Source organism: Otolemur garnettii, unplaced genomic scaffold, assembly GCF_000181295.1.
Source record: "Otolemur garnettii isolate 467f Iridium unplaced genomic scaffold, OtoGar3 scaffold00019, whole genome shotgun sequence".
NCBI classification, from domain to species: Eukaryota; Metazoa; Chordata; class Mammalia; order Primates; family Galagidae; genus Otolemur; species Otolemur garnettii.
Genome location: NW_003852414.1, coordinates 27668265 through 27687006, shown reverse-complemented (window position 1 = coordinate 27687006; position 18742 = coordinate 27668265). Strand labels below are relative to the sequence as shown.

General features: G+C 44.4%; 1 protein-coding gene across 2 annotated transcripts in view; it reads right to left on the bottom strand.

Moving 5' to 3' along the window:
- Positions 1-18742, bottom strand: part of DIP2C (disco interacting protein 2 homolog C) — a 132708-nt gene that overhangs the window by 36419 nt on the left and 77547 nt on the right. For both annotated transcript variants that reach the window (XM_023511377.1, XM_012803352.2), the window contains 7 exons: positions 18332-18455; positions 17830-17951; positions 17040-17151; positions 16841-16950; positions 13553-13683; positions 2965-3133; positions 601-771 (listed from right to left, as the gene is read on the bottom strand). In XM_023511377.1, coding sequence (XP_023367145.1) covers positions 601-771; positions 2965-3133; positions 13553-13683; positions 16841-16950; positions 17040-17151; positions 17830-17951; positions 18332-18455 — 939 coding nt within the window. The remainder of the gene's footprint in view (positions 1-600; positions 772-2964; positions 3134-13552; positions 13684-16840; positions 16951-17039; positions 17152-17829; positions 17952-18331; positions 18456-18742) is intronic.

The following is an 18742-nucleotide window of genomic DNA, read 5'->3' as shown; positions in this document are numbered from 1 at the left end:
GCCCTCACTTTCCTTCCTTCAGGAAGGCCTAAACTGGCATAATGCTCTCTAAGGACTGGCATATCTTACCTTAGAGTTCAGAAAAGAAAAAAACAATGACTTTCTAGCCGTGGTTAATGCAAGGCCATCTCACTGGAGCTGGCTCACCTATAATATATAGTTACTTCACAGGATGAACTTTGCTGTTTCTACGTTGCCATCACAGCAGCAACCCCCACCTGCTGGATGTGGCAAGATTTCCTTCACAGACACGAGACTCACTACGCAAATGGACAAATGACTGGACAGGGTTTCTCGTCATGGTGTCTACTGCCCAATCTCTTTAAAAAGTCTGACAGTAGAGGTGTGGGTGAACTGCTATTCCTGTTGCAAAAGTTACCATGTTCTAGGACAGTAAGTGCATCATGAATAATGGATACAAAGGCAGATTATAATTTTTTAAAAAAGAGACAAGTGTGCACTCATTACATGCATGTGGTTAAAAGATGTTCTACATGTAGCTCAGTGCCAGCCGAGGAAAGTGCCTAAGCAGCTCTGTGCTGTGTCCCTGTCACATACAGCGGCCTATGTGGACCCAGCACATCTTGATGTGAGACTCACCTGCAAGCATATGGCCAGGTTCACTCTGCAGCCGAAGGAGGTGCTGACGGCTCGTGGGTGCAGGCCCAGGTCTTTGAACAGCTTTGAGAATGACTGTGTGAGTGCGATTCGAGGCCGCTCCTCTGCCACAACCACACAGGTCCTTACTCGGGACAAGTCCAGTCCTCGTGCCTAGAAGTAAGGACAGAGACACTGAGTTAGCCATCAGGGTGCTGGGCTCCATGTGACCCAGGGACAACTCCGCCCTAAGCCCCACATGGACATCAGCAAACTCAGCCTGGCTATTCATTTCCAGGGCTGCCCAAATCTGTGCTATTAAACCTTTCCAGGGTGTTGTGGGAAAAAAAAAATCATACAGATATTCAAATTATTAAGAATGTCATTATAAACATTTAAATAATAGCAAGAAGCAAAATCAAGAACCGCAAACAGAAAAATGGGGAAAAACAAGAGAATTAAAGGGCAGGGTTTGCAAAGGAGGCACGTTTGATGTGTTCTCATGAGCCTGGGTGTGCAAGAACACATGGACAGGAACGGGGAAGCCTGTGCTTTGAGATGCAGGGTGCAAACATGAGACCCTAAGACAGCTCCCAGCAGACTCAAAGGGTCACAGTCACTGGACAGAAACAGAGACACCTGTGCTTTGAGATGCAGGATGTGAATGTGAGACCCTGATATAGCTTCATGGCAGCAGCTCCCAGCAGACTTGAAGGGTCACAGGTGAGTCCTCGTCCCTGTGCACATCTCACTCTCTGCCCCAAAGCTTGCCAGCTGACAACAGCAGGGTTACATGGGGAGGAGCTCAGAGTGAAGCTCAGCTCTCATGGCTGAGGGAGAACAACTTTGTGGCACAAATAGCACTGGGATGTGAAGGTGAGCAAGCCCAGAGCCACTGGGGGAGGGCAGCTGCTCAACTCTATCACTTGGTCCCCAGGCAGTCTCAGGGTATCAGATGACTGGCCAAGGCCCTGAGCAAGTGAGAGGCACAATTCAAGACAACTTCAGGTTAAGCACATAAATGTGACTGTGCACACACATTTACAAAGGACAACTTGAAGTCTCAGCAACACAAATCATACATCTACACATGTGCGTGTCCAACAGGCAATGTAGCTTGCAGGTTTGACCGCAGGCTTGAAACCAGAAATTCCAAATTTGGCTCCAAGTTTATTATACTTAAGAAACTGGGAAGATTGTTCAATTTCCCTGTAACTTAAGTTTCCTCATCAGTTAAATGTAGACAAGAGTGGTTTTGATTTCAGAGAAATCATTTTGAAGATTAAATGAGTCAAATGCCTCATAGCCCCTGAATTATGTTATATATTTTATTTTGGCTACTTACGTATGTACTAACAGGGAAAATTCATGAAAATGCAATCAATCGCTTTCATGGGTGGACATGAGTAATAATTATGCTTTATAATTTTATTCCTATATAAATATATAACTTAAAATAATCACACAATTTATTTATGCCCTTTAATATCAAAGTAGTTATTTTGCATTTTGTTTCCCTGTGGAGCCCTAAGGCACTGGGGGGACAAAATGCAGGAGTGATAAGGGTACAGCCTTACCATCTGTGTAACAATCTGAGTGTGCTCTCACACTCAGACGTGTGGACACAATCTCTGTGTCATCACACAGAGGACACATACAATCTGTGTGTGCTCAGACACACAACACAGTCTGTATATATGTATCTATGTGTGGGGACAATCTGTGTGCACTTACACACACACATAATACAATCTGTATAAACATGAAGACCCACATGTCTGGACACACAGTGAAGAGAAGGTGAAATATAATCAAACAGGTCCAGTGATTATTCTCTCCTATTTCCTTAAAATTTGGGATTACTTAATTTACCATGAAAATGTATCTGCCAAAATGTCCTTGGCTTACATGGAGGGAAATATTATTCTTACATAATGGTAATAATAAAAACACAACCCTGTTCACTGAATTGTAAAATGAATTTTGGTTAGGTCCAGACAAATCAAGGTCTTCAAAGAAAATAAAATAAAAATGAGTGGCTAAATTAAAACCTATCTACTTAAATGCCAGTATCAGATAATGCTAATTGCCCTGAAGAACATAACTGACCAAAGATAAACTTGGGATCTGTCAAGTCCCAAGGGATCTACTGGGATGAAAGACGTCAACAAAATATTTTACACTTTGGCTTGTTACTACTGTGGTACTAGGGAAATATTCATGTTAAAAAGACATTTTCTTATGGAAGCACTTTTGTGAGCTTCAGGTGATAGTAGATTATACTGCTATTGGATCAACCCCACAAAGGCACCCCTTTAGAATGGGAATCCCCCATGGACCCAAGAGGCCAGGCAGGGAGCTGCTTACCTTGAGGGATTCGGTCTGCGAGCCCAGTCCCTTGGTGCATAGCTCCATCACTGAGTAGGAGCAGAACGTGTCCCGGACTTTATACTGACTCACAGCAAGAAGCCACAAGGCAGGGTTGGTCTCCAGCTCGGAGGGTGGGATCAGGATGGATTGGTGGCCTGAGTATACGCTGTGGAGACAGAGGCAGCCATCATTGTGGGATGGGGCAGAACAGGGTTACACTGACTCTGAGGACAGGGATGGCTGGGGACAGCCATGTGTCTCGGGAAGGCAGGGCAGTAAGCCAGCTCCACAGATGAAACTGAGCTTATGAAAACATTCTGGACACTCACAAACACTATAGGGACTACAATGCGGAGCCAGCACCGTTGTGAGCACTTCCTTAAACTGCTGAACACTGTGACATGCTCAGGTCACAACGGCTCCCAGAGCCACTACATTGGCAAACTGGATCCTCTTCCACAGTAGAAAAAACAGGGAGCAAATTTTGGTACAAAGGTCTGAAAGTTGAGAACAGGAGCTGGCAAACCATACATGCTATTTTCTTAAAGTTTTACCAGAGGCAGGTGTAAACGCCTTCCAAGGCTTTGAGCTGAGTGGTCAGAGACTACAGAGCCCAAAATATGTACTTGACAGCCGCTGAGAGAAAGCCAGCCTGCCCTGGCTTAGAAACTGCCATCCAGAGCAAGAGGAAGAAAACTATGACAATTAAAGTTAGTCACCCAAACTTTTTAAGTTTGTATTTTTACTTGAAATGCTCAAAACAATTCAAAAAACTATAAAAATTATAATCATTCTCTGATTTTACTTTGATATTAGAGAGCAAATTTAGAGAGATGGAGAAAATGACAGATTATGTATTTTAATTCTGATGATTAGTGGATGGGTAAATATGAATTTGAAATAATGAAGTATTTACAAAAACTATTTTTGTAGTTTCAATCATTTTTGCTTCATTACTATCAGTGAACGTTAATAGCTATCATATACTATAATGAAATATCTTAGATAAATCACCTCTTAATATTTAAATAAAAGGGATTTTCTAGCTACACAAATTTCATGTATAAAATAGTACATCAGTCTTCCTTAAACATTACATTCTGTTATTAATGCCAACTCTTCTAGAAGTGGCCAATGTCATCTTAAAATTTTCAAAACTGCTTAAAAGAAAATCCAACTAGTAAAAAAGATAAGGAAATTAAGTTTGCTAAGAATATCTACTTCAAACAGCACTCTCAGTGTAAAACCTATTTTTCAGGGGACATGACAGAGGGCGTTTTGGAGCAAGCTTCCATTCCCTCATTCCTGTGTTTCAGAGTCTCACTCTCCCTCAAAGGGAAGGAAACATCCCCTGCGTCTGTGAACTCTGTACCCAAAGCTTTAACCAACCACAGACCCAAAACATTTGGAGGAAAAACTGTACCCAACATGTGCAGATTTTTTTATTATTCACTAAAAGTACAGCACTCACACTGTGTGTGTATCGGGGTGGGGGGGGGAATTGAACCACAGACCGTGACATCCAAAGAAGGCCTCAGAACCCCAGAGGTGCCACGGGATGATGATGCAGTGGTCGGCAGCTTCTGTGGCCTTTTGAAAGGGTTTAATCATTGGAGAAATAGGGTGGCACCTGTGGCTCAAAAGGGTAGGGCACTTGCCCCATATGCTGGAGGCGGCAGGTTCAAATCCAGCCCCAGCCAAAAAAAAAAAAAAATCACTGGAGAAATACATGGGGGGATATTGGTCCTCATTGTTACTCTGCTGTAAATTGGCTATTTTTTGTCTTAATTTTTACAATTTTATCGTAGTAAAACATATATAACATAAAATTTACTATTTTGGCCCTAAGTACACATTTCAGGAACATCATATTCACACCAAGGAATAACCATCAGCACAGTCTATTCCTAGAACCTTTCATCTCCCCACCCACTCCACAGCAATCCCTTTCTCCCTCTGGCACAACCCCCTCTACCTGTCCCACGATCTGCCTGCCCAGGAGCTTCTGTCCTCCTCTGTCCTGATCACCTAACCCAACACGTTATTGAGGCTCTCCCACGTCACAGCCTGGGGCAGAGCCTCCCCCACCTTGTGACTGGGGATCTATAAAGCAGGTGTCATCGCACTCTGCTCATTCATCTGTCTACCGACGGACACACTGTTGGTCTCCATCACTGGTGCTATAGATAATGCTGCCATGAATGTGAGTGTACCTGTATCCTCTGGGTCACTGGCTACCCGGAGCCCTGCTGTGTCACATGGTAACTCTGTGTCTAACTTCTCTGGGAAGCACCCAACTGTTTTCTATGGCAGCTGCACCATTTTATATTCCCACTAGCAATGACCAGGGTTCACTTCTCCATGTCCTCATCAGTACCCACTGTTTCCATTCTTGGATGGCAGCTACTATGGCCATATAATGTGGCGTCTCATGGTGCTTTTGATTTGCGCTTGCATGGAAACATACAAGTTAGTTTATAGTAAATAAAACCAGTAAGATTCCATTTCAATAATTATAATACCCAAAATTCTGTCAAATTTTCAGTCAGATTTATCTTTCGGAAATTAGGTCCTTCAAAATCACTTTATGTTAAGTCATTCAACAGAGATCAAATGATATTACAACAAACATCTGTGTAACAGACAGAATTACACCTGGTCAGACAACTACTTTTACAAGTAACATTCTATCAATCTAAATTTTCATACAAATTCAGCCTAGCCCTTGCAGTTGGTAACAACTTTTGTTCAGATGTCTTATCCAGAATTGAGGCTTTTTAAAATCAGAGTTTCTGTCTAGTTTTGATAACTGGCACATAATCACCTTTCCAGCACGTCCTGGTGGTTTTCTTAACCTTGAGGCCATATTATCCCCCAAATCACTTTCCAGGATACACACACCAAGGTCTGAGAGCAAAGCAAACATATCTGCAGCTGCAGTGACACCTCCCAGGGCCACACTGGACTCTCATGCACTTGTGGTGACTATCCAGCCCCAGCTGAGTAGACCAACCACACCTCACCTGCTGTGGGGATCCTACCTGGGGGTCTGAGCCCAGCCTCTCCCTAGGGCAGCAGCCCCTTCACAGCACGAAAGCAAGCTCCACACTCCACACAGACTGGCCTCACTGGCAGCCCATGCTTTGCCTTGCTGCCGTGGACTACATGGTTTTCAGTCTCTTAGAACTCAGAATCAGCCTACAGACTCTCTGGTTATGGCTTTGAATTAAATCTTTCCTTAGTAGCTGATTAGAAGCCTCCAGGCAACATTAAGCAAGAAGAAATGCAAATAATGGAAAGTTTTACCTTAAAAGAATAATTTAGGACCTAAAATGGGCTTGTACACCAGGTAACAGCATGAGGTCCATGAGCCTGGCACTGTGCATATCTTGCAGATCACAGCCACCTGCCAGGGGACACTGTGACCTGCCACCACTGTCAACACCATCCTCCTTCAACCCACTCACCAGTCAGGGCCAGCAGATCTCCTTGCATGCTTTTTATTGCAGCTCAAATTTAAACAGCTATTCTTTCACACCAAGGACTTCACACTTCAGCGCCAGACACCAAACATGCTTAATGCCATCTGAACCTATGTCTTAGAGAATAACAGTGCAGGTAAAACCTGTGATGAGGTGGCACCCATAGCTCAGGGGGTTGGGCACTGGCCACATATACCAAGGCTGGCAGGTTTGAGCTCAGCCTGGGCCTGCTCGACGACAATGACAACTGCAACAAAAAAATAGCCAGGTGTTGTGGCAGGCGCCTGTAGTACCAGTTACTCGGGAGGCTGAGGCAAGAGAATCACTTAAGCCCGAGTTTGAGGTTGCTGTGAGCTGTGACACCAGAGCACTCTACAGAGGGTGACATAGTGATACTCTATCTCAACAACAAAAAACTTGTGATGACTTTCCTCTCACTTATTCCGTCCCATTCCCAGGATTTCACTTCACTCCCGCTATCACAAGGAGATCCAAAATGAACAAACTTATACAAATGGCCCATCACCAGTTTTCTCACAAATACGCATCAAGGTTAAAGACCTGTGTAAGCAGAAGGGTTAACACATAAAATGGGAACTCAAGGCTTGGGAGTGTCAATATACTTGTGAAAATTAAACTTTCACCTCCCTCCTCATCCCTGTGAACAGGAAGTCAATGTTAAGAAAAAAATTAATAAACCCTGACAACAGAAAACTCAGTTATGACTTTCTCCCTGACCCTACTCAACCCAACAAGCATTGATTAACTGTTGCACTTGTCAGCTAGAATTGGTTTCTTGGCACTGGCATAAATAACCCTAAGACAAAACAGACCTATTCACAACCAGAGTCCTTGTTTTAAAAACATTCTCTGAGAATTTCTGGAACCTGAGCTATTCTAGCTTAGATCTTAACTTCGAAAAGAACAATAATTAAAAAGACATTCTGGCACCTAATACAATTTGCACATTAGTAATTCAATGATTTTAGATTATTAACACAACAAAACATAGAAACAGTTGGAAATTCTTACCTTCAACCTGGGCGCCCAGCAGGGCAGCCACACGGCACTTGTGGTCTCGTGGGCTTGCTGTCTGAAGATCCTGGGTCTCACTACACATTTCAGTTATCCTAGTGAAATGCTTTTATTATAAAAACTACCATTTTCATTTAGGTATACTTTGGATATTATAAAATTCATACATTTGAAGATAGATTTCTAAGCAAGTTAGCAGAATTGTACAATTACCACAATACTGTTCTAGAACATTCCATTACCCTAATGAGATCCCTGTGCCCATCTATAATCTTGTGATTACCCCATCTCCAGCCCTCACTGATCACTGCTCCACTCTGCACAGGTTTGCCTTTCCTGGACATTTCCCGTAACAACACTGTACTGCGTGGCCTGTCCAGTGTGGCTCCTTTCACTCAGCACAGTGCTTCCGAAGCTCCCCACGCCGTGGCAGCTTCCACTGCACGGATGCAACAACACTGCCCATCCACCCACCTGCTGACTTTTAGATTGCTTGTTGACTTCAGGCTTCTTTGAAAAAAAAAATCTTCCCTTGCTCTCAAGTATGTGGTAGATGTACGAGGATCTGGAAGACCACGCCAAACTGTGGTTCGCTCATTTTACATTCCCACCAACCACATGTGAGAATTCCAGTCTTTCCACCTCCCTGGTTACTGCTGCTCAGTAGTGCAAGTTTGCAGTCAAGAAATACGACTCCAGCATCACCTTGTCTTTCTGGTTAGGGGCTGTTCCACTGGGTGAAAAGATGCATCTCACTGTGGTCTTAATTTGCATTCCTCCCATTAAGGGCGGACATCTTTTTGTGAGTTTATTGGCCACTTATCTTGTCTTCTTTTGGTGAGGCGTCTATGCAAGTCTCTTGCCTGCGTCTGAATCTTTGCCAGGCTTACCACTTTCTTAACTGTGGCTTCTGGTATGCAAAATATTTAAATTTTGTTGAAGTCCAATTTATCAGAATTTCTTTTGCGCGTTGTGCCTCTGGTGTCAATGTCCAAGAACTCTGTGCCCCAACCGAGATTATGGATTTATCCTTATGTTTTCTTCTAAAATTTTATTAAGTTTTGCTCTTATATTAATATCTGTGATCCACTCGAGATAAATCCTGTATATTATGTAAAGGTTTAAATTAACCATTTTGCATGTGGATGTCCAATTCTCCCAGCATCATTTGTTGAACAGACTATCTTTTCCCCCACTGAATTGCTTCAATAACTTTGTTAGATCAACTGACCATAAATATAAAGGTTTATCTCTGGACCCTCAGTACTGTTTCAATGATATTATCTATCTGTCCACACTACTCTATCACTATGCCAATGCCATGAATTTTGTTATTGTAACTACCCAGTAATTTCTGAAGTGAAAGTCTGAATTTCCCAACTTTGTTATTCTGTCTAAAAACTGTTTTGAACATTGTGGGTCCTTTATACCAGGTATTCATTTTAGAATCATGTTGTCAATTTCCACCAAAAAAAAAAAAATGCTGACATTTTCATAAGGGTTACATTGAATCTACAGAATAATTTAGGGAAAAGCTCCATATTAATAACATTGAATCTTCCAATCCATGAATATGGGCTGACATACCTTTAAAAATAACTTAGGATCTTAAAAAATATTTTGAGATGATTCCATTATATCAATGATTCTCAGATAAATAATTCTCTATGACTAAAGAAAGTTTTAGGACGAAGTACAATCAAAAACTATTGCATTAATATTTTTTAAACTTTCAAACAAAGAAACTTACAGAAGAGTTCTAAGTACAAAGTAACTTTCCCCCCTTGAACCATCTGATGGGTGAGACACTGCCCTGATGCCCACAACCCCTAGGATGGTATCTCCAACAACCAAGTACACAAACCAACTAATCCATCAAACTTAGAAAACAGATACATTTCTTCCATCCCAACTCAGACTCTGTTCAAGTTTCATTGGTTGTCCCAATTACAGCTTTTGTAGCAAGAGGGTCAGCTCAGACTAGACACTGTGTCTAAGCTGTCAGCTTTCTGCGTCCTCTGCCCAGAAGAGCTGCTTCTCTGCCTCCCTCTCCCCACAGAGGTCTGTGAAGATTAGAGGCAGCTGTGCCAACTGCCCCCACCCTACCCTCACACCCAGCATGGTGAGCTCCGAGTTAAGCATCTTTGGCAAGAGCATCGCAGGACTGATGGCATCATCTTCTCCTAGCCAAGTGAGGCCGACTCTGCCACAACTCTACCCATGGCATTCACTTTCATCACATGGTCCAGGCTTTGCACTGTCAAGTTTCTCATTTCCCCTTTAAGATTACAACTATTTTGAGGATGGCTGCTACTCATCAAGCTTTTGATTTGTTCATTTATTTATATCTGAATAGTTAGATCACTCTGTATCATATTCAGAGTGTTGTAATCTTTATTTTGATGCTCAAAATGTCCCCACTGTGGCCAGTGGGAGCCCTTTCAAACTGGCTCTTCTGACATGGCCCCATCATTCTTTGAGCATTTCCCTACTTTACAGCTTAAAATGATGTTCCAGAGTCATCTGCACACATCCTGTCCCAGCCCTGAAATCAGCCATTCCTCAGTTCCTGAGCCCTAGTCAGTTTTAGAGGAAGGTGGGTGCCAGATGCCTCAGAACTCAGTAACACACACACACAGGTTCAAGGGTACACACAGCACACACGAGCTATTTCTAAACATATCAACACCTATCAAAAGGCATGAAGTCACATTAACACACAAGCTGACTACTCATGTTCTGCTTTTGTACCAACCTTTATCAACACTAAGAAACAGAGCTTCCTTATTCTTAAAATACAGTCACGAAGACCTCTCGGTCAATGATGGACGCACATGTGACAGTCCTAAAAGACAATTAATGAAGCCAAAAAATTTCTATCGTCAAACAACACTGTGGCTGAGTAACATATAGGGCGATGCGTCTCCATGTCACTGGTGACCCTGGTGCAAACACACACACTGGGCTGCCAGCTGTGCATAAGTCCAGTACCTGGCCAGGTGTGATGGCTTAGGCCAGTAATCCCAGCACGCTAGGAGGCCAAGGCAAGAGGATCCCTTGAGCTCAGGAGTCTGAGGTTGCTATGAGCTAAAGGTACTCTACCCAGGGTGACACAGTGAGACTTTGTCTCAAAGAAAGGAAAATAAAAAAATAACCAAAGCCCAACATACAGTGTGCACAGCGTGTGACAGTGACAACCAGCTGTGTTGCCAGTTTGCATGTCCACCTTGTCACATTTTCTACTGTTACTTTAGAATGTTCTCCTACTTGTTAACAAAAGTCAAATGTGAAACAACCTCAGGCACGTCCTTTGGATGGTTTCTAGCAGTAACTGTCATGAAATAAGGTGACAGCTCCATGAGTGTTGCTGCCCCTGAAGACCTTGCAGTGGGATGAGACACAGGGAGTGGAAGATGATAACATTTGAGACCCTTCCTGTATAGGTATTGGCCAATGTATGTGCTTATATCTTAACTTTTAACAAAGTTTCAAAAATAAAAGATTAGGCTTGGCACCTTGTAGCTCAGTGAGTAGGGCGCTGGCCACATACACCAAAGCTGGCGGGTTAGAGCCCGGCTCAGGCCTGATAAACAATAATGACAACTGCAACCAAAAAATAGCTAGGCATTGTGGCGGGTACCTGTAGTCCCAGATACTCAGGAGGCTGAGGCAAGAGAATCGCCTCAGAGTTTGAGGTTGCTGTGAGCTATGACACCATGGCATTCTACCAAGGGTGACACAGTGAGACTCTGTTTCAAAAAAAAAAAAAAAGTAAAAGATTAAAAAAACTCAAAAATAGGCAAAAGCTTATAGAATATGGAAAGTCTGTACAGTTGTACAACATGTTGGTGTTTTAAGCTAAGCATTATTGTTGACAAGAGTCAACAAGTTAAAATTCAAAAGTTTATAATGTAAGAAATTTATAGTAAACTAAAGTTAATTATTGAAGAAAGAGAATTTTTAAAAAATAAATGTAGTGTAACCTCTGTACACAGTGTGTTCAGAGTCTGCATCAGCCCTGTCATGTCCAGGCCCTCCCTTTACTTACCATCCTGCAAGCTCCGTCCCTGGGGCAGGCCCTGCACAGGGCCTTACGGGTTTTATGTTACACTGAATTTTCAGTGTACCTTTCCTATGTTTAGCTATGTTTAGACACACAAATACTTACCATAATGTTACAGTCACCTGCCCAGGTATACAGGTGAGTACCATCTAGGTATGCTTCCTGGGACGTCTACATGACAATGAAATTGCCTATGGGAGCATTTATAAGACGACTCATCTCCAATGTGTGGTAGTAAGCTGACCTCTGTCCTGGAAAGAGCTCTGATCACCTGCACTCCACACCTGCCTGGCTCCTGCGAGACCTCTCTTTGCATGGATGTACTCTTCCTCCCACCTGAGCTGCAACACCCCACCCAGTCACAGATCTACCAAACTGCACGGGAAAGGGACATTTTTATTATTTCTAACTTTTGTGTTAGTCAGACCCAACTTTTGGGTTTTATGAAGTAAGCCCTCTGGGATCTGTTTCTATAGAGCACTTCAGAAAATGAAGAGGATTACAGCTATTATACATTTATTTTTACTGTTGCAATCAAGAGAAGCCTGTGATCTTCTGATGTCTAAATTAATTTGCACAAAAGACAACAGTAAAATGAAGGTTCATCAAAACCTGGAAATCCCTTATGAGTCTCTACCAGTATCAGCAATTCACATTGAGAACTTACTTTCCTGTCCACAAACACCTCCTCTGGATATCGGGGGTGTGGCTGTGGGCAGCCTGCAGAGCAGGGCCTCCTGACCGCTGGCCATGGCTTTACAGCTGCATGTTGCCAGTCGCATGCAGGCACCTGACAGAGGCAGTTGTGCACAGTGGACTCTGCCCTCCTGCCACTGGACACATACATCTGAGGGCACTGTGGCCAGCTGCCCCAATGGTATGCTGTACTTCCCCAGCAAAAAAATGACAATGCTACTCCATTTTGGATGAAGGCAAAAATCTTAAATATTTCATTTGTTTAATTCTATTTGCTTCCTCAAAAAGTTTAGTTGTCCTAATCAGAAGGCCAGTGTTTTCCAAAAATATAGGATTGAATTCTAATCCAATCAATCCATTTAATAATATGAATGCATTAAAATCACTTGTTTTAGAAGTGTGATTTAGGACATGAAAAAAATCCACTATAGGATATTAAGAATAACCAATTTCATAGTGTAGCATCTCGGTTTCATAAATATACTAATATACATTTATTTATAAAATTGTATGCATAAAGATTTGTGAAGGAAATCATATAATATTTGTGTTAGTTTCAAAATGCCCCGTTGTAAAAAGAGGGGAAAAAGTAGAGCTGAAACAAAACTGACAAAACGCTGCAGCACGCAAGCTGTTGATGCATCTAGTGTTTGTCATAGCAAATATCATGGATGTTTGAAATGTGAATGGAAACGCTGCCTGTAAAGTGCTAAAAGCGGGTATTTATTGGTACCACTCTGTTAGGTAATATGATTGTTGATGGCTTTATTTTCTTCTTTACATTATTTTATATTTCTAAAATTTCTATGATGAACATACAATCAGAAACAAAAATGCCAAGACACATTTGTCTATCCCACAAACATCTGCAGATCACCAGCTGTGAGCCAGGCTCCAGCACCCCTAGAAGGTCTCACCCCTCAGAGACACACTTCAGACGTTGTCTGCCAACCAATATTCAGGGAGAAGCCAGAAGGTGACAGGAATCTGCCATGTTCCTGATGCAAGAGAAAGCCCAGGCCAGGTATGAATACCAGACAGAAAGGCACAGATGCGCCTGAGAAATGCAGAGTCAAAGCAGACATCTCCCAGGAAGCCTCAGAACTGGCTGATGCTCCAGAGGGTGAAGTGGGACACCCCACAGGCATTGCCATGTCCCCAAGGGCTGGGCCTGTCACAAAAGGACAGCTCTGCAGGCTGGGCCTCCTGAGATGCTATGCTGGCGGCTGCCTGGCCAGGCTGAAAGCTTAGAAAGGGGAAAGTATGATTTTTTTTTTTAAATAAAAAAGATATGAAGGAGGAATCTCACCTGCAGAGGCACCAGAGGACAAATCCAAGTCCACAGTAAGGGTCCAAACAAATGGCCACTTCTCTAGAGGGGTAAAGCTCACACTGCAGCTTAATAGAACGGCAGAAGGCACTGGTGGCTGCGTGAGACATCTGCAAGGCAACAAGGTGACATTAAATGTACAAATGCAACACGAAGAGGCAACAAGGTCACATTAAGTGCATGGATGTGACACCCAGAGACATCCAAAAGGCAAGAGGATGCATTAAAACCAGGGGACCTGGTTGAAATGAGATGCCCAAGGACATTCTCAGAGCCAGAGATGCCAGGGCACCTGCAGCCCAGCATGGGCCCTGTGGCAGTAGGGAGTGTGGGTTGATATTCCCATCGCTGTGCCCGTTCTCAACATGTCAGCCCCACTCCAGGCTTCTGGCCCTCCAGGACCTGATCACCCCAGGACTGAAGTGACATTGCCCTGGCTTTGAACAGCAGGTCATGCACAAGGGGCCCCACAACAACATGGAAGGAGGTGTGGATGGTGCATCCCCACCTCTGCAGAAGACCAGGCCTCATTCCTAGGGCATCTCCAGGGTGGACACAGCCCCTGCTGTGTACCAGGTGGCCAGACAAACCACCTGTCTGAACAATGAAGATGAGAAGGCTTGGGGAGGTTGAAGAATCTGCCAAAGGTCATGTAAATGCAGCTGGAGTTAGGAGCCTGCCTCTCATGCCAGCCGACACCCTTTCCACCACAGGACCACACAGGGTGAGACAGTGGCTCCCACCCATCCTGTCATCAAGGCCAGAGAGAGGAACCCCACCTTTCCCTCCCCCATCCTGGTAACAGAGACACTATAGTCAGGAATTATTTTTTTGCAATAATAAGTAATGTGAATTATTTTAAAATACTATAAAATATATCTAATAAAATCAATTTCTTCACAGAAGGTTTCTAGCCAAACAAACCTGGAGGAAACAGGAAGTAAAGGGGGCACAGAGCCCTGTACCGTGTCTCAGTTTTAAGACATGTCACACATCAGCCTGATGCAGGACATCACCCAGAGCTACACAGTGAGCAGACCAGCACACAGCCTGGTGATAATGGATAGATCCAGGCAGATGTGCGGTGCCATATGCCTGCCCTTCCAGGAAGGGCAATGAGAGAACCTAGGGTGGAGACCTGGCCACCGTGAGTGCTTAGAACATTCAGAAACAGTTGCCTACTGAAATGGTCACAAACCTCACAGTATGACCACGTGCACACAGACACGTCCCTCCCCGCATGTCACAGGAGGGAGGGTATTTTGGGGGTACCTCACCTAATGTGGATGATGCAATGGTACATCTCAAAACTATTAAGAAATGAGTATAATTGTGATGGATGTGTTACTTAGTTCAATGTAAGAATTTCACACTATATATTGAAGCAGTACCCTGAACCCCATAAATGCATCAATGTACATAGATTTAATAAAAAATAATTTAAAATTAAATAAATAAATAATTAGGCTCAGCACCCATAGCTCAAACGGCTAAGGTGCCAGCCACATACCCCAAAGCTGGTGGGTTCGAATCCAGGTCATGCCTGCCAAAACAACAACAACGACTATAACCAAAAAATAGCTGGGTGTTGTGGCGGGCGCCTGTAGTTCCAGCTACCTGGAAGGCTGAGGCAAGAGAATCACTTAAGCCCAGGAATTGGAGAGTGGCGTGAGCTGTGATGCCACAGCACTCTACCCAGGGGCAACAGCTTGAAGCTCTGTCTCAAAAAAATAAAATAAAATAAAATAAAAAATTAGTTTTCTAAAAGCCCAAAACACAAACTCCAATGATCTGAAGGAAGGTTGCAGGGAGCTTAACTGGGGTGTGGAGTGTGTTGTGTGCTGCAGGGTTTATCTTGGGCAGATTTATCATACAGTGCAGCTTTGCTTTGGCCAATGTTAAAGTGAATGTCCGTGGACTGGCCAAACATGAGCAGAGTGCAGGGAAGGTGACCCCAAGTCAGACTTAGGAGGGAGGAGTCACCACAAGTTCCAAGATGCCCTTTGAGGAAACCCAGGAGGTTATGATTCTACTGCAAGTACTGGGGTCCCCAGACTGCCCTCCTTGTCCACCCTGAACACGTGTTTATCTAGGATCTGTTAGGAGCCCCTAGAGTTCAAAGTTTTACTGTCAAAGAGGTAAAACTGTAAAAATGTAAACATATAAATACATACTCATGGGTTTTATGCAGAATCAGACACTCTATAATGCCCACTAAAGAGTAAATACAATAGCGTACTGGACAAATCTGTCTCTCCCAACTTTTAAGGTATGTAACTGAATGCTCATTGACATTTCTGTCCAAAAGCTGAAATTAAATGGAAAGTTGGGGGAAAATGGTTATCCCTGAAGCATACAAATCCGCAGAGGTAAGAGCGACATCTGCTCAGAGCAGAACCCCCCAAACAATCTCCACCTTGCTTCACGCTTCTTATAGGTTTTTATTAACTGACCCATTTCAGTTCAGGTTTCATGAAACAAATTAAATGGTCAAAAGTTCAAGGAAACTTTTATAAGTTTGGGAGAAAGTCTCACTATTCACCTCTGGATTCTCTAGGGTATATAACTGAGATTGAAGGGAATTGCCAGGAATATGTCTCGGTGTCACTGTTTCATGTGAACATGTCTTTCTTGCCTGGAAGTTCACCATTACAGCTTCCTCTTCTGAAGACCTTGAGACTATTATAAACAAAAGTACATGCCCTTCTTCCAGCACAAGGAGGCTCAGTGCTACAGGAACTAATCCACCATGGTCTGGACATATTTCTTTCCTTTAAAAGGCTGTGGAAAATTGCCTATTTTCTACTGCAGTTAATTCATTGTATCACCTCACATCCTCTCAAAAGACAGACAGAGAGCGGAGCTCCATGAGGTGGGCACAGAGGGCACAGGAATCCTCCCGCTCCACAATGCTCAGCACCTGGGCTGTGTGGGTCCTGACTGGTGACAGGTCAGTGGTTCCACTCAGACAGGAAAAAGGTCATCCATGCCTTCACTTAGCAGCAATTTGGCACATTACAAGGAAGCCCAACTTGAAAAAACAGGGAACTGCAGTGTGCAGACTGACCAGAGTGTTGACGCGCTAATTAGATAGTGTCTATGCACAAAGTACTTAGAACATTCAGAAACAGTTACCTAATTAACTACTGAAATGGTCACAAACCTCACAGTATGACCACGTGCACACACACATCCCTCCCCGCATGTCACAGGGCCTACTACACACTGCAGTCCACATGTGGCTGTCAGCCACAGCCCACTGCTCACCTTTACACCGGCTAGCATCCCCGTCGTGGACACGCTGAAGTCAAGATAAGCTAGGGTGTCAGGGTTGGAAGGTTTGCAGATCTGGGCAGGCCGCTTCTTTGGCAAATCATCTGGGAAGCAAAACAGAGCTGTTAGCTCATCTGACCAAATTCACAGCTGCACAAGCAAACAAACTTGCCTAGCAAGTGCCAGGACTGACCTGTGTCCAGTATAAGGGGCCATGTCCTGACATCGACAGCTGCTGCTGCCTCCCTGGACCGCAGCAGTTTACAGATCAGCTGTGTTGTCATCAGACAGGCGGAGCGACTCACCTGCAGACCAGAGCACGAGAGCAGATGCTGAGCACTGAGGACCACGGCTCTCATAGGCAGCATCAGCTCCGAAGAGCACTGCCTCCTTCTGGGGGCCAACCAAGGCTGGGGAGGGCCAGTCCGACTGAGCAGTAGCCACAGCCCCGGGATCACACTCAGAAAAGGGTACTGAGGTAGCTGCTGGGAGGGTGAGCGCTGTCCCACCAGAGAGGCCACACTCCAGGGGCACCACGATATTTGCCAGCAGGAGTGTCCACTGTGGCCCAATAGAACCACGAAAAGAGTATCCTTCATGGGGGACATCGGCATACTCTGCCTCCAGACTATTTTGCTCCCGTGGTTCCTCCATCCAACAGGAGAAACAGCCTAATTTTCTTAAACTTCCACAAGCATAAAAACATCAAAATAAATCCATACTTTGAAAAATGAACAGGAAACTTCTAAATCTTAAGGAAGTAACTTAGAAATGCACTGCTGTCCTAGTTGGTGGAAGGGGGAAGGTCTTACAGTGCTGGCAGCAAAGTCCTTCTGGGGTATGTCCCAGGGAGGGAGGTGGGAGCTGCACCCATCTGCCCCCACACAAGGGCACAGGAGCCATAGCAGCCTCAGGGGCAGCCTGCCCACTGTCCTGCTCTGCTCCAGATGTACAGGGCCAGGACCCTCTCGGGCATCTGTTACCTCCACAATCATCTTGACGGTGGGCAACGTGGTTGCGATGTTCTGCGGGTGCGGGGGCCGAACGGTAATGGGGACGCAGCCTGCATACAGGCAGCCGTAGAATGCTGCGATGAGGTCTATCCCTGCACAGAGGAGATCAAGAGCTCGGACCCAAGCAGGTAACACGTGCAACAGCCTCCTCCCTCATAAACCCTGGACTGGGCATTGGCAGGCTGAGCCAGTCCCTGCTGCTGCTTTCAGGTGCAAGACCCAAATCAGCCTCAATGTGCAATTTCTGTACTCAACTTTGTAATGACGAATTTAGCACAGATTTAACCAATATTAAAGAATGAACTACCCCCAACATCTACCAACAACAAATTTGGATTCAAATGCCTTTGAAAATACCGCTGGATTTAAACTTCTCAAATGAAGCACATAGTACACCCTGGTCCGGTCCTTGGGTCAGCTAGATCTGGAGGACGCTTTTCTAGCTGTTGCTGCCCCGTGCCTGCACACTTACCCGGCGGGTAGACCAAGGCCACATGGTCCCCGTCCTGCAGGCGGCCCCGCTCCGCCAGCATCACTGCAATCTTTTCCGCGCGCTTGTGCAGCTGCACACACGTCAGCGAGCTCGCAATCGTGCCCTGCAGAGCGAATGACAGGTGGAAAGGGGATCTTTAGGGCCATAGCGCAGGGAGATGCCATGCATCCCACTCCCATTTAAAACATCCAATCCTGAGATTTCTGGCACATTGTAGCTACCATCAGCATTTCAGAAGGGTTTCATCATCTCCCCAGGACCTCATGTCTGCCAGAAGTCAACCCTGTTTTCTTCCAACTAGGTAAGATATATAAATCAAAGGGGTGCCTAGATTTGGTTTAATAAGAAATGTTTAAAAAGAAATCACTTGGCTCGGCACCTATAGCTCAA